We start from the raw sequence: 26,112 nt of genomic DNA, 5'->3' as shown, positions 1-26,112 counted from the left end.
TTTCTCTATAGCTTTGGAGGCTGTGGAACTAGCTGTTATAGACCAGGCTGGTCTCGAACTAACAGAAATCCGCCTGCCTCTGTCTCCCGAGTGCTGGGATTAAAGGCATGTGCCATCACCACCTGGCTTTATATGTATTTTTTAATGTCTGGAAGTTTCTAGAACTACTTTTTAGGAATATGAAAAAGTTTTAGCTTTTTACGTTATTTGGATATTCTGAAATATATATCTTGAAGGCATTAATTTGTTTCTTTTTCTGGTTTTGCATCAGTACTGTGTAGTTTGAACCCATTTGGCACATAATGGCATACCCCTTATGGTGTTGTGACTAACAGATTGTGTCCAGGTGTTTTTGCTGATGTTGGGGATCAAATCCATGGATTACATGTGAGATAAGTACTCTGTTACTATGCTTCACCCCTGCACTGCTTTCAGATTTGGGTTTACTCAGCAGAAAGTTTTGGCTCTGGAAGCAGTTTTTTAGATGACTTGGATCACAAGTGCTCTTTCCTGTTCTAGGTACAGAATGAGCACATGCTGTTGGTGTACTCCAGGTGGTGCTTCCACCGTTGATGTCCTGAAGTGCTATGCATCTAGCACTGGATCGAGTGAATTTCAAACTGCTGATGAAGACCTCTGCTACTGCTTAGAGTGTGTGGCTGAGTACCACAGAGCCAGAGATGAGGTGCCATTCTTGCATGAGGTAATTTGCAGAAGAGCCTAACCAGAAAGATTTAAGTAAGAGTAGCTGTCAAAAGCATTCGGGGAAATGGTGCTATATGACTTAAGCTTTAAAATCTAGTACAACTCTAGTATCTAACTTCCCAGTACATAATGGCTCCTATTAATACTTACTGATGGACAAAAGTACAGGTTTATGTCAGTTGTAGTTATTTTGGTATAAAATGTTTAAAAAAAAATTTGTTATTTCTGGGCTGGAGAGATGGCTCAGAGTTTAAGACATTGACTTTCTTCCAGAGGTCCTGAGTTCAACTCCCAACAACCACATGGTGGATCACTACTATCTATAATGAGATCTGGTGCCCTCTTCTGGCCTGTATGATTCATGCAGACAGAGTACTGTATACCTAATAGATAATTTTTTTTTTTAAGATTTATTTCTAGTGGTCAGGAAGTAGGGCAGGATAATTGCAAGTTGTAGGCCAACCTGGCTTACCTAGTGAGACCCTGTTTCTAAGATAACATGCAGACAGAGCACTGTATACCTAAAAGATAATTTTTTTTAAAGATTTATTTCTAGTGCTCAGGAAGTAGGGCAGGATAATTGCAAGTTGTAGGCCAACCTGGATTACCTAGTGAGACCTTGTTTCTAAGAAGTAAAAATGCTTGTTTTTTTTTTAGTGAGATGCTTATAAACTCTAAAGGCAAGCATGTTAAGTTTATTACATTTTTCTGATGACGAACAGATAGTAGATGTACCATAGATGGGGAATTGCTTTTGATGTGTGTGATATATATATGTCTCTCTGTTTATATGTGTACATGTGTAAGCCAGAGATTGGTGTTGGATGTCTTCCTTGTTTGAGCGCTACCATATATATATGTATATATATATATTTTTTTTTGTTTTGTTTTACGAGACAGGGTTTCTCTGTATTATTTTGGAGGCTGTCGGTCCAGCCTAGCCTCGAACTCACAGAGGTCCGCCTGCCTCTGCCTCCCGAGTGCTGGGATTAAAGGCGTGCGCCACCACCGCCCGGCTTCCACCTTATATTTTGAGACAGGATCTAATACTGAATAATTTTGGTAGACTGGCTAGCAGCAAGCTTCATGAGTCCACGTCTCATCCTGGCACTTGGATTACAGACACATGCTTGTGTACCCAGCTTTTTAAGTGTTGGGAATCTGAATTCAGGTCGTCAAGCTTGCAAAAAAGGCACTTCAATACTGAGCATCTCCCTATCCTTAATTTTTGTGCTGTAATTATCCAATGTCTTTATGCATAAACTTATATTTAGGGTAAAGTACCCCCCACATCCCTTGAGACAAGACTGGCTTCATATTCGTAGCAAACAATGACCTTGAACTTCTGATCTACTTGTCTTTATCTTCTGACTACTGTTGTTTTAGGCATGCACAGGACATGATGCCTTTGGCAAAGCAGCACTAGCTGCTTCTCATTTAGTTTGGAATAGCTTATAGTTTATATATCTGAATATAGCAGATTTATTTTGATGTGTGTAGCAAGACAGCAGGGTAATGTATAAGTCTCTCATTCTTAGTACTCAGGCTTTATTATAAAGGGCCATGTTTAGGGGCTTTAAAAAATTCATATAGGTACATCTTGTTTGGTTTAGATTCACTGTACTGTGTTTTTACAAGTTGAAGGTTTTATAATCTTGCTTTGAATAATTTTTATCAGTGCCACTTTTCTAGGAGCATGGACTCACATCCTCTTTTTGTAATTATCCTGTTTTGAACATTTTCATTGTCATATGTTCTGGTGATTTGTGATCACTGGTTACTGATGTTCTATTGTAACTGTTTGGAGGGCCTGAATCATACTATGTAAGGCAGTCAGTACTCTGATCGGTAATTGTGTGAATTCTACCTGCTTTATTGACAGGACATTTCCTGTCTCTTTTCCCTCTCCTTAGGCTACCTTAGTTCCTGAGATAACAGTTTTGAAATTAGGTCACCTACAGTGACCTGAAGTGGTCAAATAAAAGGAAAAATAACATATCTCTTAGGCAGAAGCTAGGTGTGCTTAGTGAGGAAGACATGGTGAAAGCCATGACATGCTAAAAGTTAAGCCTTTATTACCAACTTGTATAGCAAAGTTATGGATGCCAAGGAAAAGCTTTTCTTATTTGAGACAGGGTGTCTAGCTCACACTGCCTTCAAACTCTGTGCAGCTGATGATGACCATTAGCTTCTGGTACTCTTGCCTCTACCTTTCCAGTGTTTGGATTGCAGGACTGTGCTCTCCCAGTCTATCTATGCTGGGGATGTAACAGGATTCTCATGCCTGCTAAGGGGAGCATCCTAATAGCTGAGTTACATCGCAGCCTTTGAACTGTTTTTATTTTTTAAACTAAATTTAGGTGTGTGTGTGTTGGGGAAGTCCTGTGTATATGTCAATAAATCACTGTTGGCCAATGGGGAAACAAGATAGGTGGGACTAGGAGTCCAGGAGGACTCTGGGTAGGAGAAACACAGGGAGTCAAGATGTAACCCCCATGGGGTAGGAAGCCCAGAAATTTCTCCGGTAATACTTAGATTAACAATTATGGGGTAAATACTTAAGTCAGAGTTAGCCAGTAAGAAACAAGCAAGGCCAACAGCTTCATAATTAATATAGCCTCCTGTGTGTTCATTTGGGACTGATGCGGCTCTGGAACCAGGCTGGCGGGAAGGCTTCTCTTTACATGTGTTTAATACTTTCGGGCTGAAATCATGTAAACAATTTTACATGTGTTGGGAAGCCAAACTGGATGAAACTCATTTATCTGTGTTCATTTTGTTGAAAGTGTAGAAATTGAACCTCTAGTTCCAAGTTATGTCTGTGTATATATGATATGTGAGAGCTGCTACTTTATTCTTTTTTAAAGATTTATTTATTATGTATAGAGCATTTAGTCTTGGACACCAGAAGAAGGCACCAGATCTCAGTATAGATGGTTGTAAGCCAACATATGTCTGAGCCATCTCTCCAGCCCGAGAGCTGCTACTTTAAACTTGTAATTTTTTTGTTTGTTTTTGCTTTTTTTTTTTAGATTTGTTTATTTATTACATATACAGTGTTCTGCCTACATGCCAGAAGAGGACACCAGATTGAATTGTAGATGGTTGTGAGCCACCATGTAGTTGCTGGGAATTGAACTCAGGACCCCTGGAAGAGCAGTCAGTGCTCTTAACCTCTGAGCCATCTCTCCAGCCCCTGTTTTTGCTTTTTTGAGACAGGATTTCTCTGTGTAGCCCTGGTTATCCTGGAACTAGCTCTGCAGACCAGGCTGGTCTTGAACTCAGAGATCTGCCTGCCTCTGCCTTCCAGAGTGCTGGGATAAAAGGGATGTTTCAAATTTTCATACATAGAGGAAAAAGGCCTTCTACAGGAATGATTATCACACACAGCATATTTTATTAAGATAAAAACCACTGTTTTCATCTTTCTATAGGTTTTATGGGAACTAGAAACCTCACGCCTCATAAATCACTTTGAGAAGTCTATGAAGGCAGAAGTTGAAGATGATGAATTATATATAGTAGACAACAATGGAGAAGAACAGCTATTTGACTGTAGTGGCCAAGACTTTGAAAATAAGCTTCGAGTTCCTCTTTTTGAAATACTGAAGTACCCTTACTTGCTTCTGCATGAGCGTGTTAGTGAGTATCTCCCCCCACCCAACCTCATCCCACCCCACCAGGTTTCTTTGTCTGTGCCTCTGAGTGCTGAGATTGAAGGAATGGGCCACCACTGCCCAGCAGCAATATAGACTCTTTAGACCACAGGACTTTCTGTTCTCCACAGGACTCTGCTGTTCATTATGTGATTGTTAGTAATAGACCTAGCCTCTGTCCACTACATGCCAGGGTTCTTCTCTTCCCCTAGCTTGTTATTGTCACAACCAAAAATGTTTCCACATATTGTTGAATGCTCCTTTTTGAGAGGGGAGGGGCAAAACAGCTCTGAAAACCAGTGGCCTGTAACCCAGTGGTTCTCAATTTTCCTAATGCTTTGACCTAATGCAGTTCCTCATGTTATGGTGACCCCCAACCATGAACTTATTTTGTTGTTACTTCATAAGTGTAATTGTACTACTATTATGAATCCTAATAGAAATATTTGATATATAGGATATCTGATATGTGACACCTCAATGGGTGGAGACTCTCAGGTTGAAAATCGCTGCTCTGACCAGCTGTGGTATATACCTGAATTGCCATTCCTAGGAAGGTGAAAGCAGGAATGTCTTCTTTGGTTCCAGGCCAGCCTGGGATATATGAGACCTTCTCAAAACAAACAGAAAACCAACCACACAACTGGTCTGTAGGAATTTTCATTAATTAGCCAGCATGGCATGTTGTGGTGGTTCTAGTTTGGGTCTTATATTTTCATTTCTTGCTATGAATCTCAGTCCAGGATGACTTTGAAATCAAAGTCCTAGCTTAGCCTCCTGAGTTGGGATGAGAAGTGTGGGCCAACATACTTAACCAGCACCTTAGGACATCTAGCATCTAGCCCATATATTCTCAGTTGTTACAAATGTGGTTTAGGAGCTGGGCGATGGTGGCCCACGCCTTTAATCCCAGCACTCGGGAGGCAGAGGCAGGCGGATCTCTGTGAGTTCGAGGCTAGGCTGGACCGACAGCCTCCAAAATAATACAGAGAAACCCTGTCTTGTAAAACCAAAAAAAAAATGTGGTTTGGGGCAGATTCGGTTTTTTTGTTTTTGTTTTTTGTTTTTGTTTTTTCGAGACAGGGTTTCTCTGTGGCATTGGAGGCAGTCCTGGAACTAGCTTTTGTAGACCAGGCTAATCTCGAACTCACAGAGATCCTCCTGCCTCTGCCTCCTGAGTGCTGGGATTAAAGGCTTGCGCCACCAGCGCCCGGCTGGGGCAGATTCGTTTGAGAGTGACTAGGGACAGCACATTGAATTTGGTGGTATTTATTTTCCTAATCCAAAATAGTTCACTTACACACATACATTTATTATTTTTTGGGTGGTGTGGTATTGGGGATTGAATCCAGGATTATGCATACTTTAGGCAAGTACTCTCTATATTCCTAACCTGCCAAGTATTGTTGATTTTGAAACAGCATCTTATTAAGTTGCCCCAGACTGGCCTTGAATTCACTCTGTAGCCTAGGCAGGGTTTGAATTTTTGATCCTTTTACCTCAGTCTCCCCAGTAGCTGGGATTATAGGCTTATGTCACCAGGCCCCCTTTTTTTTTTTGCCATGTTACTTGAGACCATATAGTTACCCAATAAATATAACACTTTATGCATATTTTATTTTGTGTCCTCTGTAAATACAAATATTTGATTAGATAAAGCTGTCTTTTTGAGAGGGTCTCTCTTTGTGTCTTTGACTGTGCTAGTCCTCACCATATAGACCATTCTGGCACCTGACTTAGGGAGATTCACCTGCCTCTTGGAGTGCTGGAATCATAGGCCTGTGCCATCAAGCTCTGCTTTTGATTAGATAAATTACTAATTTCTAGTTAACTAGATTTTAAACTAAAACCCCCGTACATATTTTCAAAAAACCAAAAATCAAAAAGCCTCCATTGGGGGGGCATTTTCAGTTACTATTTCTTATATTATTGCCTGTGTATGTATTGATGTGCCACATAATGTGTAAGTACCCAGGGAAGCCAGAAGAGGATGTTAGATCCTTTGGAACTGGAGTTAAAGATGGTTGTGAGCCAACATTGTGGGTGCTTAGAGTTAGATTCCAGGTCCTCTGGAAGAGTGAGTAGTCAATGCTCTTAATAGCTGAGTCAACAGTCAGCCCCTTAACCATTTATTAAAGACTAATGCACCCCTAATAAGCAGGACTGGAGAGGTGGTCCAGCAGTTAATGCTCTTGCTGCTCTTACAGAGGACCCAAGATTCAGTTTCCAGCACTCATGCAGCTCACAACTATCAGTAACTCCAGATCCAGGGGATCTGATCCCCAACCCCTTCTGATCTGGGCACAGGGTAGGCAGGTGGTATACAAACATGCATACAGGTAAAATATTCATAAAAAGGTTTTTGTAGTTTTTAAAATTTTATGTACGTTGGTATTTTGCCTGCATATATGTTTGTGAGGGAGTTGGGTCCCCTGTAACTAGAGTTAAAGACAGATGTGTGCTGCCATGTGTATGCTGGGAATTAAACCTGGGACTTCCGAAAGAATAGCCAGTGCTCATAACTGCTGAGCCATCTCTCCAGGCCCACACATAAAGTACTTTTAAATGATTTTTAAAAACCCATAAAAGTATATAAAAATGAAGATTACTTATACTTGTGTATATTACTAGTCTTGTAGGAGTTTCCTGTAAGCTGACTCAGTCATAATTTCCCCTCCAAAACTATTATTGCTAGCATACTATTTTTTGAAATGTGACAAATTAAAATTTAAAATTGACTTTAAAAACTACTAGAGGAGGGGGGGCTGGAGAGATGGCTCAGAGGTTAAGAGCACTGACTGCTCTTCCAAAGGTCCTAAGTTCAATTCCCAGCAACCACATGGTGGCTCACAACCACCTACAATTCAATCTGGTTTACATGTAATAAATAAATAAATCTTAAAAAAAAAAAAAAACTACTAGAGGGCTGGGTGGTGGTGGTACACACCTTTAATCCCAGCACTTGGGAGGCAGAGGCAGGTGGATCTCTGTGAGTTCGAGGCCAGCCTGGTCTACAGAGCGAGTTCCAGGACAGCCTCTAAAACAATACAGAGAAAAACCCTGTCTCGAAAAAAACCAAAACAAAAAACAAAAAAACTACTAGAGGAAGTTAATTCATCAAATTTAGATGATTACCCATCAGGAAGAAAAGCTTTCTTACTCTAGTCCATGTGAGCCAAATATCAAATGCAAGACACTAATCCTATAACCATACTTCTAAGATATTCTTTGGAGATAATTACACAAAATATATATATGTTCTAGTAGATTTTATTTTATGTGCATTGGTGTTTGCATGTATATCTGTGTAAGGGTGTCGGATCCCCTGCAACTAGAGTTATAGTTGTTAGCTGCAATGTGGGTGCTGAGAATTGATCTTGGGTCATTTGGGTCTTCTGGAAGAACTTCTAGTGCTTTTAATCCCTGAACTATCTCTTCAGCCTCGTGTTTTAGTAAATTTAGAATAAGAGGAATATTCCATGCATGATCACAATGAACAGTCATCAGAACTGGGATATAACTTAGTATGTTTACTTGGCATACCTCAGGAACTGGGTTTGGTTTCTGGTACCTCAAAAAAAAAAGTCTTATCAGTAGTCAAATGCTGTTCCAATAATTACACCATTATCATGTTTTTTTAAATTTAGGAACAAGCTTGCTTCACATGTCAATCCCAGATCCCTCTCAGTCTCCTCTTCTCCCATCCCCTCCCTAATCCCCCACCCAATCCCCACTGATCCCCAGGGAGGGTGAGGCCCTTTATGAGGAATCTCCAAAGTCTCTCATATCATTCATATCATCCCGGGGTTGTTTTCTTTTGTTGTTGTTTGTTTGTTTCTTTTTTGTCTTTTTTTGTGGCTCTTTTTTTTTTTAATGATTTTTTATTTCATGCACATTGGTTTGCCTGTATGAGGGTGTTGGATCCCTTGGAACTGGGATTACAGACAGTTGTGAGCTGCCATGTGGGTGCTGGGAATTGAACACAGGTCCTCTGAAAGAGCAACCAGTGCTCTTAACTATTGAGTCATCTCCCAGTCCCTTTTTTTTGTTTTTTTAAGATTTTATTATATATACAGTATTCTGGTCTGTAATCCTACACTCCAGATGAGGGCACCAAATCTCATTACAGATGGTTATGAGTCACCATGTAGTTGCTGGGAATTGAACCCATGACCTCTGGAAGACCAGTTAGTGCTCTTTACCTCTGCGCCATCTCTCCATCCCAGGGTTGCTGTTATTTAAAATATTTATTTTTTTATTTATTTGAGTGCTCTATCTGCATATATGCCTGCATGCCAGAAATAGGGCACCAGATCTAGTTATAGGTGGTTGTGAGCCATTATGTGGTTTCTGAAAAGGAATTCGACCTCTGGAAGAGCATCCGTGCCCTTAGACACTGAGCCATCTCTCCAGTCCCACCATCAGCATTTTTAATGCCTTAGTTTCAAAAAATGAGTAACTTTTGTTTATAAAATAACCAAGGAGCCAGTTTTTAGGGCCTCTTGAGCAGTGGTTCAATTTAAATCCTTTACTCTTTTTTTTTTCCTATTTAGATGAACTGTGTGTGGAAGCACTTTGTCGAATGGAACAAACCAGTTGCTCCTTTCAGGTTTTTGACAAATATCCAGGGATCTATTTGTTTTTGGTTCATCCCAATGAAATGGTATGTATGAGTAGTCGGCAATGCTAGTAATGACATTACTTTGTATGTATTAGGTAGTTTTATTTTTCATGTACAGTGTTCTGTCTGCACATATATGTCTGCAGGCCAGAAGAGGGTACCAGATCTCATTACAGATGGTTGTGAGCCAGTGCTCCTAACTGCTGAGCCACCTCTCCAGCCTTATTAGATAGTTTTAATATACAACCTTATTGTGTATTTTTGTTTAATATATTGGTTAAAATTTTTCACTTTTTTTTTTTTTTTTTTGTTTTTGTTTTTGTTTTTCGAGACAGGGTTTCTCTGTGGCTTTGGAGGCTGTCCTGGAACTAGCTCTTGTAGACCAGGCTGGCCTCGAACTCACAGAGATCCGCCTGCCTCTGCCTCCCAAGTGCTGGGATTAAAAGCGTGCGCCACCAACGCCCGGCAATTTTTCATTTTTTTAAAGTTATACATTTAAGTAGAATGTTTAATGGTTGGGAGCGTTGTGAATTTAAAAGGACAGGGGAACACTGACTGATGGGTGATACTTGAATTTAAAAGACAAGAAAGGGCCAGATGGTGTTGGCTCACACTTTTAATTCTAGCATTTGGCAGGCAGAGGCGGGCAAACTCTTGAGTTTGAGGCCAGCCTGGTCTACAGAGCAAGTTCCAGGACAGCTCCTAGGGCTGATACACAGAGAAACCCTGTCTCAAAAAAACAGGGGGTGGGGGGAAGTAGCTTGATCCCCCTCCCCCCAACGTTTCTGCCATAGTCAGGGTTTCTGGTGCTGTGATAAAACAGTGACCAAAGCAACTTTGGAAGGAAAGGTTTTATTTCATCATATACTATCACATTGTAGTTCAGCAAAGGAAATCAGGGCAGGAACTCAAGACAGGAACCTGGAGGTAGGAACTGAAGTAGATACCATGAAGGAATGTTGCTTACTGGCTTGCTCAGCCTATTTTCTTGTATAACCCAGGACCATCTATCTGCCCAGGGGATAAGAGACACCATCCTTATTGGGCTAGGTCCTCCCATTTCAATCATTAAGACAGTACCCTTTCGATTTACCTACAGGCCAGCCTTTTTAAAATTAAGAGTCCCTCTTTCCAGATATATCCATGTTTGTGTCAAGTTGACAAAATTAACCAGCATAGTGTTAAACTGAACTAATGAACGTTCTTGCTTTCCTTGCTTAGTTGCTAAATACATGGAAATGTCATTTGAAATACTAATTTTGCTAATAAGATTGAAGGGGGTGGAATTATAGGGGATAGGCAGTACAAGAAAAGTTTGTAGGTGCTAGAGATGAAGAAAAACATCAAATTAAGAATAAACAGATTACCCGTAAGCAAGGAAATGGGACATAGCCTACCATGAAGTGAGGTAGCCTACACACATATACAGTTCCATGCACACTAGCATTTAGAATGGAGTCACTTTTTCCCACTTTTGAGACAGGGTTTTTAGTGGAGTCAGTTTTTGGTTTTTTGAGACAGGGGTTCTCTCTGTAACCTTGGCTGTCACTCTGTAGACCAGGCTGGTTTTGAACTCAAAGAGATCTGCCTTCCTCTGCTTCCCGAACACTGGTATTAAAGGCGTGTGCTGCCATCACCTGGAAGATGGAGTCATTCTTAAGGCAATCACTGAGAAAATCTGTTCTGCCAAGATATGGCAAGAAAAGATGTTTTTTAAACCTCCAGCAAAGAAAGAGCATACTGCTGGGCATAGTGGTGCACACCTTTAATCCCAGGAGTTAGGAGGCAGGGGCAGGCAGATCTCTGTGAGTTCTAGGCTAACTGGGTCAACAGAGTGAGTTCCAGTACAGCCAAAGCTACACAGAGAAACCTTGTCTTGAATGCACCCCCCCAAAAAAAATTGTCTTACAGAAGTCTAAATAGATTGCTTCTAATAGACATACCTAAAATAAAGCATAAGGGAACATACAAAATTGATGGGGTGGATGGAAAAAGAATTACCAAATACTTAACATAAATAAAAAAAGGTACACAGGATGGATTCCTTCTAGTGTTTAATGAATGAAAATAATTGTTTCATTATTTGAATCAGGATCAAAGAAGGTTCATACATTGCAGTTATAATCTTTTGATGTCTTCTGAAATCTGTATTATATCTTATGTTCCTCAGTGTAGATCATTGTTCATTGAATTAATTAATGAACATACAATGTTACTTATAATACTTATAATTATTATTTAGATTCGGCGATGGGCTATTCTGACTGCAAGAAACCTAGGGAAAGTGGACAGGGATGACTATTACGACTTACAGGAAGTTTTAACTTGCCTTTTTAAAGTCATTGAGTTGGGGCTTTTGGAAAGCCCAGACATTTACACGTCTTCTGTGCTTGAAAAAGGCAAACTGATCCTTCTGCCTGCACACATGTATGATACTACCAACTACAAAAACTACTGGCTAGGTGAGTATTGTTCCTACACAGATATGTCTTCCCTAGTGTTCTGAGCACAGAGCAATCTCTGAGCAATTTCCTTATTACAAGATTTCTTGGTTCCCAGTACTTGTTCCCTTGCTAAATTATCGTAACTATTTTATATATCATTAAACATTATTTATTCTAGATACCTTCCAAACAGGTATATTTTCAAACCCTGGCAAGTGAATCTTTTGAAGTAGAAATGTCCATGTGATGGTGATTACCTCTTTTTTTTTTTTTTAATGGTGTAAATATTTTCAGGTGGTGAGAGAAGCTATCATTGCTTGTAAATCACTATTTCATTAATTGAGTCCTTTAAAGTTATGTGTTGTAGTTCGGTAGCGGTTTTCTTTTTAGTGGTATGTGACCTGTATACAGCACATGTGAATGTTTGTGGCTTCTTAGGTTTTGTGAATTACAAGTTGTGTGGTAGTAGTGTTCGAAATCATCTTCTACCCTGCCTAGCACCAACTACCTGTTTTACACTAGAAAAGGTGTCCAGCTCTATTATTGAGGGGTGATGCGTGAAGCAGGGCAGGCAGATGGGAGCTGGATTCTGTTCTGCTTTGACTTTCTGCCTTGCTTTCTTTCTGTCTGCTTAGAAAAATTTAGCATAGTCTTATTATTTCATCTGCTTAGTAAACTGAAATAATTTTACAGGTATTTGCATGTTGCTGACTATTCTTGAGGAGCAAGCCATGGATTCACTGTTATTGGGCTCAGATAAACAAAATGATTTTATGCAATCAATCCTTCACACCATGGAGAGGCAATCAGATGGTAATATACTTGCTAAATGCTTTTGAATACTATGATGGTGTACTTTTTAAAAATGTTGGCAACTGCCTGGTGGTGGTGGCAGCACAAACTTTTTAATTCTAGCACTTGGGAGGCAGAGGCAGTTGGATCTTTGTGAGTTGGAGGCAGCTTGGTGTACAGAGTGAGTTCCAGGATAGCCTGTTACACAGAGAAACCCTGTCTCAGAGTGGTGTGTGTGTCTCGGAGGGGGAACAGAGGGGTTGGTGTCACTGCAAGCTAGGGTTGTAAGAGTGTGGAGGAAAAACTTAGGGCCTCAGGCATGTTGAGGAAGTATGGACCAGGACTTAATGTAGTTAGGTTACAGATTTAAGACTTTAAATTGCTAAGGACCCCTTTAGACTTCATTTTAGAAATTGCTGCATTTTCTTTTAGATGACAGCATGAATCCTTTCTGGCCAGCATTACACTGTTTCATGGTGATTCTGGATCGCCTTGGATCTAAGGTGTGGGGTCAACTTATTGACCCTATTGAAGCATTTCAAACCATCATTAACAATGTGAGCTACAACAGAGAGATCCAAAATATACGGAACAGCTCTATAAGGTTGGTTATATGTCAGAATTTAAAAATAACACATTGTAATTGATTTACCAAAGGAGACCTTTTTTCCTCTTTTTCTTTCAACCTTCATTTCAGTAACTTCTATTTATTCTTGATATTTAAGGACCAAGTTAGAACCGGAGCCACATTTTGATGATATGGTGACATGCAGCCAGATTGTCTATAACTATAATCCTGAAAAGACTAAAAAGGTATATAACATTTTAAAAGTTGAAATGACACTGTAGAGACAGTGTTTTGTTAGTGACTGAGTGCTGACTCTGTGATGTGTAGCTAGTATGAATCCACTATTCTATAAAGGCTCTCTGGTGGGACTGATACATTTCACATGGGGAACATGTACTTTTTACCACAGTGAAATACTTTGGTAAAAGTAGTAGTAATCAAGCCAGATGATAGGAAAGCTGAAGTATGTGAAGGTATGATTTTGGATTTTTTAAAACAGTTTTATAATTCAAGTTACATATATAGTAGCCCAGGAGAGTAAAGCTGCAGAGTGTATTCCTTTTCTACAGTTAATTACCATGACACTTGCTTATCTGAATGACGATTATTTTTTCATTTTAGGATTCAGGGTGGAGATCAGCCATTTGTCCAGATTATTGTCCTAACATGTATGAAGAAATGGAAACATTAGCCAATGTGCTTCAGTCCGATATTGGTCAAGATATGCGTGTTCATAACAGTACCTTTCTGTGGTTCATACCTTTTGTTCAGTCACTCATGGATCTTAAGGATTTGGGTGTAGCTTACATTGTAGAAGTTATTCATCATCTGTACTCTGAAGTCAAAGATGTCCTCAACCAGACAAATGCTGTGTGTGACAAAGTCACTGAATTTTTTATTCTGATTTTAATATCCGTGATTGAACTGCATAGAAATAAAAAGTGTTTACACCTGCTATGGGTGAGTTCTCAGCAATGGGTAGACGCTGTTGTGAAGTGTGCGAAGCTTCCTACTACTGCATTTGCACGGAGTTCTGAAAAGTCACCTGGAAGTACCCCAAAGGGAGCAGCAATAATATCATCATTGGCGTTGCATTCAGTGCCCTCAAACTCTGTCCAGCTTGCTTGTGTTCAGTTGATTAGGGGTCTCCTAAAAGAAGGTTATCAGCTTGGTCAGCAAACACTTTGTAAACGATTTTGGGATAAACTTAACTTATTCCTTCGAGGAAATTTATCTCTGGGTTGGCAGTTGACTGCCCAAGAAACCCATGAGTTACAAATGTGCTTGAAACAAATAATTAGAAACATAAAATCAAAAATGCCCCAATATAGCACTTTTGGGGATCTGACTTCTGCATGTAAAACTCTTCCATCTTTTAAAGAAGAAAGTGAACAAATAGATAGGAAGCCTAAAAAGGACATTTATTGCCTGGAAAATTACAGCCCCACATATTCTAAAGAACCAATGAAAGATGATAGCAATCAAGTACTGATTAACGCAGATAATACAGAAGAGGTGGGTGTCAAACAGCACTACATTGATTTGAATCTCGAAGAAGAGGAGCCTCTTCCAGCTGAACTATGCTTGAAGCAGGAGAGTGAGGCTTTTTTTTCTGGAAATGCTCAAGAGCAAGTTAAAATAAGTACAGAGAAGTCTGTAAAAGAAAACTCTTCATGTACACCACAGAATAATACTTTAAGAAATGTCCCAGAATGGGGATGTGACAGAGGAGTAATAATATCAACACGTTCATTGACTGATTCTAACACTGATTCTCTGGGAAAAGTATCTACATCAAATGAAGATGTCTCATTAAAGGATGACACTGTTGGTAAAAACTCAAAGCCAAAGTCTAAAGCACAGAAAGATGAAATTTGTGCAAGGTTATCACATGTCATAAAGCAGCAACACAGGAAAAGTACTTTGATCAATAACACTATCAATCTAGAGGAAAATACAGCTATGTCTGAACTTGAGAACTGTTCAGGAAAAGATAGAGGAGTTCTAAAGGAAGATGCTATCACACATGATGTGTCTTCAGACTCTGTTTTGGATGATGAACACACAGAGCAAAATTCTGAAAACAGTTCATTGTTAAAAAATAAAGAGTTAAAAAGTGAGGAGTCATTCAATTCTGATGAAAACAAGTGTCAAATCCAGGAACACCATGCTACTGATGATTTGCTATCATTTACAGAAGTTACCAATACATTTGTAAAGAAAACTTCATGTGAGGGTCCCGTGAAGGTTGTTGAATCCAGAGATAAGGAAATGAGAAAGAGTACAGTGCTGACTTCTAACTTGGTAAAAGGACAGGTACCTCATGGCAGTAGCAAGCCTTTGGTAACAGGTTCTCAAATGGACTTCTGTAACAAAGCTTTAATAGCTCAAAGCACTGTTATTCAATTTCCAACAGGTTCAAGTAAAAATTCATCCCAGCTAAAAAGAAAAGATGATAGAAGATGTTTGACAGTTAACCAAAACACTGCTGACACCTGCCATGGGCAGGTTATTGTTATTTCAGATTCTGATGAAGATGATGATGAAAGAAGTCATGGTATTGAGAAATACACCAAGCAGGGCAAAGTGTGCACAGGGCAAGAATGTCCAGAGCAGCATGGTTTGGTAATTAACACTGGTGTGGAAAGGAAACTTATAAAGGAAGAGGCAAAGTGCCCTGTTGAATTTGAGGACTCTGAATCTCAGGTTTTTGAGTTTGAAAGTTCTTCTGAAGTGTATTCAGTTTGGCAAGATCATAACGTAGACATCAAGAACTTCTTTCAAGAGGAAGGAAAAAGCTGTGTAACTCATGTAGCTGATAGTACAATCAATAATTTGGGTTGTGGTGCAGACTCTGTGTCTGAAGAAGTTGCTAGAAATGAAGCAGAGGATGCTGAAGAGCATGCAGAACCACACAGTGTTTCTGCTGAGGAATTTTGTAAAATTGAAGAAAAAAAACGTAAGAGAAAACGATGTGACAGAGTTACAGCTGAAGATCCCCAAAGACCTTCATCTTCTGTCAGACCTGAGCAATTGGCTGATGACAGAGATCTTGCTGGAATAGACACACGGATATCAGCTTCCAGTTCAAATGTTGAGAGAGATTCTACAGTTTCACCGATCAAGTCTACAAAACCTCGTACTCACTCAAAACCTGTTAGGAAAGTTCCAGCTTCTAAGGCTACTAAGAAAACGCATTCAGAAACCAAGAGAGGACAGACAAAGAGTTCATGTTACATCAGTTGTAGAACATCTCCTGCTATTGTGCCACCAAAGAAATATCGTCAGTGTCCAGAGCCAACTTCAACAGTTGAAAAACTTGGTCTGAAAAAAGCTCCTCGGAAGGCATTTGAGTTGTCCCAGAGGTCTCTGGAGTGTATAGTCCAATTACGTGACCATGGTAAGACTGTTGGAGTAGTCAATGCCCCCAAAAAGACTAAACTAATTGCTCCTCAGACTCTTTCCATCAAAAATAAGAAGCTGCTAACAAGTCAGGATCTTCAGTTTCAAAGGCTCATGAGATCCAGATCACATAAAAAACGAGACCTTGATTACAAAAATACTGATATTTCGAGAACAGTGCCATGCACAGTACAGGATTCTTATGTACCTGTAACTGACTCTGATGGGCCAGATAATCATAGAGGAAGTGAGCTACCTGCCAACAGTAATGAAAAGCAATTAGCAAAATGCATACCTTCCAAACCAGAAGTGGCAGAAGCCATTTCCGACCCTCGGGTGACTGATATAGCTTCTCTTGTGAACCAGTGTGAGTCTAGAGTGTTAAGTGGAGGAGTGCCAACAGATGTGATGTTATTGGCTTCAGAGGACCCTGTGGGTGAAGATGGTCCCACACTGCCAGTTGCGGAGGTGGCAGCTGTGAAAGCTGCAGAACCAGAATCCAGTAGCGATACAGATGATGACAATTTATTCCTAACACAGCATGATCCTCAAGATATGGATCTGTGCTCACAGATGGAAAATAATAAACCGATTGTAGTGACTCATAAAGATGCTATTCAGAGAGAGGATTCTGTAAGTCAGCCTCAGCTGGAGTCTTTGAGTGTCACAAAATGTAAGTATAAAGACTGTGTTGAAACTACAAAGAACCAGAGTGAATTCTGCCCAAGACACTCTGAAGCTAAAGCTGCAGATGATGATGTGTTTCGTAAACCTGGCTTACCTCTTTCTGTTGCCAGGTCCTTGAGACCTACTACTACCAAGATATTTAGCTCAAGCAGTGCTTCACGAACTGCCAATCTTTCCAAGTCTTTGGAAAGTACCATTCTTCAGTCAGCACTAAAAAATAAGTCAAGTGGGGTACAGCCTAATTTGAAGGTGACACCACCCTCTTCCGTAGTGTCGAAGCCAGTGGCTGAGGTGAAAAGTTTATGCAATATTTTCAATTTTCAGACTCCGAGCAGTTCCAATAAACAGAGTTACAAGCTTACACTTAGTGACAGCAAGCCTGTGACAGCTTCCTCTTCAGTGAACATTCACTTGCCATCACAGTCTATCTTTGACACCTTCATTAAAGAGGTCTTAAAATGGAAATACCAAATGTTTTTGAACTTTGATAAATGTGGCGCCCCAACAAGTCTCTCTCAATCTATCTCAAGACCCGTGCCCGTCAGATTTCAAGATTGTGCAGAGTATTTTAATGTTTTTCTTCCTTTGATTATATTGAATGCTTTTGAAACAGTAAGTATGCTTTAATTCTTTGCCCCTTTCGTAGGTAAAGATTAGAGAAATGCTCATGAGCATATAGTTCCATAAACTTCTGTTTGAATCTGTACTTGAGTGAAAAGATATGGGAGGGCTTTGAGTTGGTCAGTATTTAGACCAGGGAGTAATGATGCACACTAGTTTATTTCTCACACAACCTTGGTTGTTGAGTAGAGAACGAGTGCTAGAAGGGCTTAGGATCCAGTAGACCAGTTACAGGTGGTTCCGGCAACTTGGGGAGAGAATAATGGTGGCTTTGTTTGGGTAGTAATTGAGATGGAAAGGCTATAGATAAATTTTAGAATATATGACTTACTAGGGGAAATTGAAAAGATGACTCTTGAGTAATGTCTACTCTCCAGGAGTGGGGAAGAGCCTCTTGAGTTTGCCTCTTCCCTCATTTCTGGGCTGGAGCAGCACGTGGCAGGAAAGCGCATGTTTCTAGCCAGAAGTGATGGATAGTGCGAGAGTGGGCTGTCACTTCTCTGAGGAGTGACTATTTGGTTGACCTTGGGCAGAAGCAGTTCAGCACCAGGACTCACTGATGAACAATATTCGAGGAATTGAAGGGCAGTTGCAATTTAGCTACTTAAGTAAAAATTTTACTATAAAATAAAACTCTTCTTAAGGTCCTGAAAGTGATTTTTTTAAAGTGTAAGCCTTTTATACTAGCAGTTTCTTTTGTAAATTTGGGCTTAGGATTGCCAAAGATTGCATATACTTCTGAGTTTGACTTGAGACTTTGGAAGACTGGTAGGTATATAGAAACTGACAGGAACAATGCTTGTGCAAATTCCCAGAGATTGAGAAAATGTTGGACAAATGGTCTCATTGTGAAGTATTTGCTTCCAGCAAGATCTAGCAGCAGCTGATACTTCTGCAGTGATCATTATCAGGGCTATAGGTGATCACTGAACATGAAAAACTGTCTATTTCAACCCTAGGAATAGTATTTTTAGTCTTTTTTTTTTTTTTTTTTTTTTTTTTGGTTTTTCGAGACAGGGTTTCTCTGTATTGTTTTGGAGGCTGTCCTGGAACTCACTCTGTAGACCAGGCTGGCCTCGAACTCACAGAGATCCGCCTGCCTCTGCCTCCCGAGTGCTGGGATTAAAGGCGTGCGCCACCAACACCCGGCTGTATTTTTAGTCTTTAGAAGTTCAATTAACAATTACAACTAAATGTGGCTAATGATTGAATTGAACAGGTCAGTTTTAAACAATTTCATTAAACCACACAAACTGATTTTTTTAGGCTTTCATTTGGGATTCTGTTCTATTTCCCATGTAGCTCAGTTTGCTGTGTGAAGTGGCTTTCAGCATGTTCTTTCTTTCTTTTTGCTTTGTGTAGGTGGCACAGGAATGGTTCAACTCTCCAAATAAACAGAATTTCTATCATTTGCATTTACGAAAATTTCCAGCTGACTATAAAAAATACTGGGAGTTTATAAGTAAGTTCATATGCAACTTGGAATATATGGTGTGATCATTGGAAATTTCTACTTATGAAGAAATAGATGCCAGGGATTGGTAAGGTAACCAAGTGTACAAGCACTTAACGGCCCCCAGCAGTACTGCAGACAGGCTGGCAGCAACCATTGGTCAGATGAACATAGTCATGTAAATTCATCTCATTTAGCTTTGTTATGATGAGACGTTAAGGCAGAAAACATTATTTGAAATAAAAAGAAATGCTCAGAAGTTCAGTTAAACAGGCTTTATAATTTTAGTGCATGTATACATGATACAGAGAACATATACACATGACTTTTGTCTTTGTTTTTTGCTATATCACCCTGATTGGCCTGAAACTCGGTAGTCAACCAGGTTGGCCTGAGATTCACAAAGATTTGCTTGCTTCTGCCTCCTGAGTGCTAGGATTTAAGGTACATGCTACTACATGCAGCACACTTGACTTTTATACTATTAAATTAGCAAAGAGGAACAATAAAAGTAAAATATAGTAGAAATAAGTGGCCTTCTTTTGCACCAAATATATAGTATAATCCACATTTATGGTAGAACTGGCTTAGTAGTTCTTGAACTCTGTGTATTGTGAGTAGAGCAAACATAGGAGTATATTGGTATTGTTAGAAAATGGCTTTCGGCCGGGCGGTGGTGGCGCACGCCTTTAATCCCAGCACTCGGGAGGCAGAGGCAGGTAGATCTCTGTGAGTTCGAGGCTGGGCTGGACCGATAGCCTCCAAAACAATACAGAGAAACCCTGTCTTGTAAAAACCAAAAAAAAAAAAAGAAAATGGCTTTCATGGGAGGAGGGTTAATAGAGTGACATAAGGCGATGAACCCTGGCATTTGAGTTGGAAGAACTCACTTCTTATTTTCATACAACTTTAGAGTTTAAAGGGTTATAAAACTTACAGTAGAGTCCACATACAATTTCCAGCAAACCTTACATGTTAACATCTTGCATACATGGACAGTGATGAAACCAGGGATTAATTGCTATAATACTGAATATGAGAATCATTTATATCATAGTGATTGTCTCACTAATGTCTTTTCTGTTCTGGGATCTAGAGTCCAAACAGCAGTAGTTATGCTATCTTCTGAATCCCCAGTATTCTAGGATAGCTAGTTTCTTAGCCTGTGTCTTTGATGCCTAAAGAATATTACTCAGTTTGTAGAACACCTCCTTTGTTTTTCCCAGATGTTACCTTAGACTTGAGGTTTTGTGCTTTTGGTAAAAATAGAGCAGAAGGATGACTTTTTTTGGTGGACATTGATTTTGATCCCTTGGTTGATTAATGTCTCCTGTGAAGTTACTGTTTCCCTCTGTAATTGACAACCTGTGTAGTGTCTCTTTCTTTCCTGCTTGTTTGTTTGTTTTGTGTTCTGGGATTAGAATTTAGGGCCTTTGCCTTCTACCACTGAGCTATAGTTCTGACATGAATTTGAGGAAATTTCTTGTTCATGATAGTTTTCTCAACCCCAAATATTTCAGTGTGTGTGTGTGTGTGTGTGTGTGTGTGTGTGTGTTTTGAACTTGGTCTTCCCATGTAGCCCTGACTAGAACTAACTGTATAGACTAAGTTGGTTTTAAACTCAGAGAGATTCACCTACCTCTGTGCTCATTTACAATTATCATTTCTCCCTTGTTTGAAATGCCATTGATGGCTTTTAAGGTCTTCTGTCTTGGTCAGGTGTAGTAACACATATCTCTAATTCCTGCATTTGGGAGGGAGAGGCATTCTGTATATCCTGCTTTTCCTGTTTCCTCTGTGTCTGTCTGTCTGGACCCTGGTGTCTCCCAAGTGTCTCTTTTCTACCCTGCCCCCAAGCCTAAATTCTTCTACTTACTCTCCCTGCCCAGAAATACCACCTATACCTCTTACCTTGCAGGCAAGGTAAAACACATCTTTATATAATTAAACAAATGCAACACATCTTTACATAGTAAATATTCTGCAACATTTTTATTTCTTTGTTGTTCATATTTTATAGAATACTGTAATGAACAATTACAGTTGGATTTTTGAAAGTGAGTTAAATGTCTTTGTGAGACATGTAGGTACTGGGAATTGAACCCAGGTCCTCTGGAAGAGCAGCTAAGTAACCATTGAGCCATCTCTTCAGTTAGTCCCCTTTCATAATTTTATTCATTGTTTATTTTTTGAAACAGGGACTCTCTTTGTAACTTTGGCTGTCCTGGGACTTGCTCTGTAGACCAGACTGGCCTCAAACAGATCCGCCTGCCTCTGCCTCCCAAGCACTGGGATTAAGCACCATCACCACCTGGTTCTTTTTATAATTTTTAGTTAGCTTTCTCTCTCTCTCTCTCTCTCTCTCTCTCTCTCTCTCTCTCTCTCTCTCTCTCTCTCTCTCTCTCTCTCTCTCTCTTCTACACAGGGTTTCTCTAGAATTGTACGAGAAATCTACGCACTCATAGCACTGACCACTGTACTTAGAACATATGGGGGATAAAAGAGCTAGGGGGAGCTGGGCGTTGGCGGCGCACGCCTTTAATCCCAGCACTCGGGAGGCAGAGGCAGGCGGATCTCTGTGAGTTCGAGGCCAGCCTGGTCTACAGAGTGAGTTCCAGGACAGCCTCCAAAACAATACAGAGAAACCCTGTCTCGAAAAACCAAAAAAAAAAAAAAAAAAAAAAAAAGAGCTAGGGGGAGGAGATGCTTTTTCTTTGGGTTCTGGTTGTGGTTCCGAGAGCAGCTTGTGGAGCTTTGGTTTTTGGCTTTCTTGGCTTCTCACGTAGCTGATTTCTCCCACAATAAAATATCATAGGATATCCCTATTTTGTGTAGCTTAATATTTCCTCATTATCATAGGGCCTGGCTCTTCTGGAATTCTATAGATGAACTAGCTAGGTGAAGTCAGGGCCTGAGCCATCTGTAGGGATTGGGGCTGCCATTCTGATTTACAATGCACCAGCTCCAGAGAAGACTGGCTGGTTCCAGGGATGCTGACATAGCAAGGTGAGCTGAGAGGCCAGGAAGGACAGAGTGGGTCCCCCTCTCTTGTCTTAGGCCTCTCCAGTGTCCTGGGACACTCCCAGGTGATATAAAGGAAGGGGTACGTGTTGCTGGACAGTGGTGGCAAACACCTTTAACTACAGCACTCAGGAGGCAGAGGTAGCCAGAGTTCGATGCCTGCCTGGTCTACAGAGTGAGTTTCAGGACAGGCTCCAAAAGGTACACAGAGAAACCCTGTTTTGAAAAACTAAAAAAAAAAAAAAAAAAAAAGTAACTCTACAGAGGAGTTTAAAGGCATGCCCCACCACCACCACCACCACCACCACCACCACCACACAGCTGATTGTTGTTTTTTTAAGCCCACTGAGCCCAGTTGGCGCTACATTTCTGTGCCTGAATGTGGGGTCATCTGCTGGGGTCTGTGGAATCTTGTCAATGTCCATCCTCCTAAAGAAAAGTGACCTTGCTGGGCAGTGGTGGTACATACCTACTCTAGGCAAAGGTAGAGGGATCTCTGACTTTGAGGCCATTCTGGTCTATAGAGTGAGTTCCAGGACAGCCAAGGCTGTTAGACAAAGAAACCCTGTCTCAAAAAAGCAAAATAAATAAATAAATGGAAAAAAACAAAAAGTAATCCTTAGCAGCGATCAACTGCTAGTAACTGGTCAGCTAGTGGTGGGGCCTGTAGAGCCCCTCTGCTTTCAGTGCTGGAGTTTTGAATGGGCTTGATGTTTTGTTGGTCATATGTAGGCAACTACAGCTGCTACTGTTAGGATCTAAAAATCCATATTTTAAATTTTTATTGGCTTAGATCTCCTTTTTTAATAGATATGCAATACAGAATCAATCCATCAGGACTTTTATGCTTTGGAACTCAGTACAAAGGTGTAATTGCTTATAAATTGATCTTGAAATCTGTTAAGAATTGATAAATGCTGATTTTTGTTTCATAGTTTACCTGGAGGAATCTGAGCTAGCTAAACAGCTTCATCCAAAGGAAAATGATCTGGTGTTTTTGGTTCCTGAGAGACTACATAGAGACAAGAAAGATATGAGCAGGAATGGCATGCAAGATCGAAATGGCTATTACTGTGGTTATGTTCATAAGTTTCGCCGTACTTCAGTCAGTAAGTAAATGAGGTGTGAGGCAATCATCTCATTTTCTGTGCTTTGTGCTTCTCTAGCCCTGTATTTTGTTATATGCCAGGTTGATCACTTAGCATTTAGAATTCCTTTTCTGTTTTCCACTTAGTGTTTTTCATTATGTGTATGTAGGTATGTGCACACAAGTGCAGGTGAGTGCTGAGGCCAGGTGACTGCTGGATCCCTTTGGAGCTGGAGTTACAGGCAGTTATGACTGCTCAGCATGGCTGCTGAGAAACCCAGCTCAGGTTCTTGGGAGGAGCAGTATATGCCCTTAACTGCTGAACCATCTCTCTAGCCTCAAGCTTTGTTTTAATATCCATCCTCTTCCATCTATCATTTTTACATATCAAATTCCAGTGTCTGTTTTTAATAAGTCACATTCCAACCTTAGTTTTGTGACTAATTACTAATTAGAAGAACAAACAATTTATTACAAGATAGCTTGAGTTTGGAAATTTACTGTCTGTTCATCACTTCCATCTATTGCATTGTAGGGATTTCTCTCCTATAGCTTAAATTTAAGAACATATGCCAAAGCAAGGTGTCTTATTTTTCTGCACATTTGTAGTGCTTTCCAAAGGTGGTCAGAATTATTCTGTGTTACCAAGGGAATCCATTGTTCAAAAATATTATATAGCCAAGATTGTTTCCTAAGATTAATTTGCAATCCAGAATTGAAGCTTTTTCTTTTTTTTTTTTAAAGTATGCCTCTCTATGTTGTCCCAACTGTTTTTTTTTTTTTTTTTTGATCTCTGATGTTCAAGTAATCCTCCTGCCTCAGCCTCATAAGAAGCTGCTGCTTTAGGTTGTATTACCATGCATGGTTCAAAACATAGTTGTGTTGTACTGTGAAGTTCATATTTATGTCAGTCTGCTGTTTGACAGGTGAAACACTAGTATTCTTACTTACATGAAGAGAAGATGGTTTCCTGATTCTTCAACCTTACTGTATCATGTTTTCAAGGCAACATGGATCCTCCTGAGTGTCCCACCATGCTGCATTCTAACTGATGTGCCAAATTTAGCTTGATTATTTTTTTTGTTTCGAGACACTGTTTCTCTGTGTAGCCTTGGCTGTCCTGGAACACACTTTGTAGACCAGGCTGGACTTGAACTCAGAGATTCCCCGCCTCTGCCTCCTGAGTTTTGGGATTAAAGGTGTATACCACCACCTCCTGGCTTAGCTTGATTCTTTGTGTACAACATGTGTGGAAGATTTGTAGCAGAGATATATGGCTTAATTTTTGCTTTTGGCTCTTGAAAATGATTAGCATTTGCCAAATTTATAATCATCAAATATACAATTATCTCTTTTCCTAAAATCCTTTCCGTTCAAAACTGTTGAACCTCTGTGTTTGAAAAGCTATAATTTAAATCTTTGTGTTCGTTTCTGGTCTTTGTGTCTTTCACAACCACATTAAATTCGTTGATTTGTCTGATTCTTTATGTTCATTGTATCCTACATCCAGCCATCATTATGCTTATCACTATTCCCAAAGCATGTCCGTCCGTCCGTCCATCCATCCATCCATCTATCTATCTATCTATGTATCTATCTAGGCAAGGTTTCTTTGTGTAGCACCCAGCTGTCCTGGAACTCTCTTTGTAGCTCAAGTTAGCCTCAAACTCACAGAGATCATCCTGCCTCTGTCTCCCCAGGACCTGGATTAAAGACGTGTGCTACCACACCCAGCTGGGAAGTGATTATTTTTTAATGTATAAGGCAGAGCCTGTTACCTATACAGAGACACCATATGGTTTTCTACCTAACTGAATAACATTCTGAGTCATTGCTGTGTTACCCAGAACTCCACAGAAATACACCCCATTTTGCTTTCTGGATCTTGTAATGCATGTCTCCTTGCTTTTCCTTCCAGCTGGACTAGCTCTGCCTCCCTATATCTGAAATACTCCCAGCACACTTCTACCTCCAGGTCTCTGTGCTTGGTGAGTCTTTGTAGCTCTCTTTTTCTCAAAAGGACAAAGCTTTCTTATATCTCAGTATCATCTTGTTAGGAAGATACTGACCAGCTTGTCCCCCATTCCTTCCTCGTCCCATCTGCTCCATAAGCACTCACTACTGTTCAACATATTTGGCAGTTCTTTCTGCAGGACAGCAATATTGTCTTTTTTGTTTGTTTTTAACAGGGAAAACTACAGGTTCATCTCATTTGCAACAATCCCACACAGTTCTCTACTAGCCATTCAAGTATAAAACTCACTCCACAAAACCCACTTCCAACTCCTGAACTGTGAAAAAAAAATGAGAATAATTTTACATTTAGTAAATATAAGTGATTTGTTTAAATACATCATGTAAAATACAAGTTATGACTAACCTTTTAACCTTTGTAAACACTTGTGACAAAATTTTTCAGTTGATAACATTATACTGATGCATTGCTTTTCTCCTCTTTGTAGTGCGCAGTGGAAAAGCTGAGTGTTCCTTGTGCATCCAGACACAAGATAACTTGCCAGCCAGACTAAATGAATACACGAAATGTATTGTGATCAGTTCTTTGGTAACTACACAGAGGAAATTGAAAGCCATGTCTCTGTTGAGCAGTCGGAACCAGTTGGCCAGAGCTGTTCTAAATCCAAACCCCATGGATTTCTGTACCAAAGACCTGTTAACTACATCATCTGAAAGAATTGTGAGTGCTGATTTGAATGAAGCCAGGGAAAGTGAGAGAACTTTTTATCAGGATATTTTTAGCTGCTGAATGGTCCTGTATGCTTGTGCACAGTGGTGTTTATTTCCCGTCAGTTTTACAAGGTGTACAAGTAGGTTAGCTTGTGCAATGGTGGAGAACTGTGGGATTGTTGTAAATGAAGTGATGAACCTGTATTTTTCACTGTAAGAATTGTACATATAGTCTAGAAAATTAGCAAAAACATATAAAAGGGAACCAGTATTTCTAAACCCTTATTGTATACCTAGACTTTATTGTTCATTATCTGGTCATTTTGCACCTTGAAGGAGTGTTAGTTTAATGAGTCAAAGAGGTTAGGAT

The 26,112-nt window shown here is 39.9% G+C and overlaps 1 protein-coding gene across 5 annotated transcripts in view; it reads left to right on the top strand.

The window, feature by feature from the left end:
* The window catches only part of Setx (senataxin), a 54,802-nt gene that overhangs the window by 4,204 nt on the left and 24,486 nt on the right, over positions 1–26,112 (top strand). For all 5 annotated transcript variants that reach the window (XM_040745115.1, XM_040745118.1, XM_040745116.1 and 2 more), the window contains exons 3-13: positions 520–703; positions 4,140–4,347; positions 8,915–9,024; positions 11,225–11,444; positions 12,120–12,239; positions 12,651–12,822; positions 12,944–13,031; positions 13,408–17,487; positions 18,859–18,958; positions 22,906–23,079; positions 25,520–25,752. In XM_040745115.1, coding sequence (XP_040601049.1) covers positions 527–703; positions 4,140–4,347; positions 8,915–9,024; positions 11,225–11,444; positions 12,120–12,239; positions 12,651–12,822; positions 12,944–13,031; positions 13,408–17,487; positions 18,859–18,958; positions 22,906–23,079; positions 25,520–25,752 — 5,682 coding nt within the window. In that variant the 5' untranslated portion in view covers positions 520–526. The remainder of the gene's footprint in view (positions 1–519; positions 704–4,139; positions 4,348–8,914; positions 9,025–11,224; positions 11,445–12,119; positions 12,240–12,650; positions 12,823–12,943; positions 13,032–13,407; positions 17,488–18,858; positions 18,959–22,905; positions 23,080–25,519; positions 25,753–26,112) is intronic.

Source organism: Mesocricetus auratus, unplaced genomic scaffold (assembly GCF_017639785.1).
Source record: "Mesocricetus auratus isolate SY011 unplaced genomic scaffold, BCM_Maur_2.0 Super-Scaffold_100004, whole genome shotgun sequence".
NCBI lineage: Eukaryota > Metazoa > Chordata > Mammalia > Rodentia > Cricetidae > Mesocricetus > Mesocricetus auratus.
Note: the sequence above shows the minus strand (reverse complement) of the source record. Positions and strands in the feature narration are given on the sequence as shown.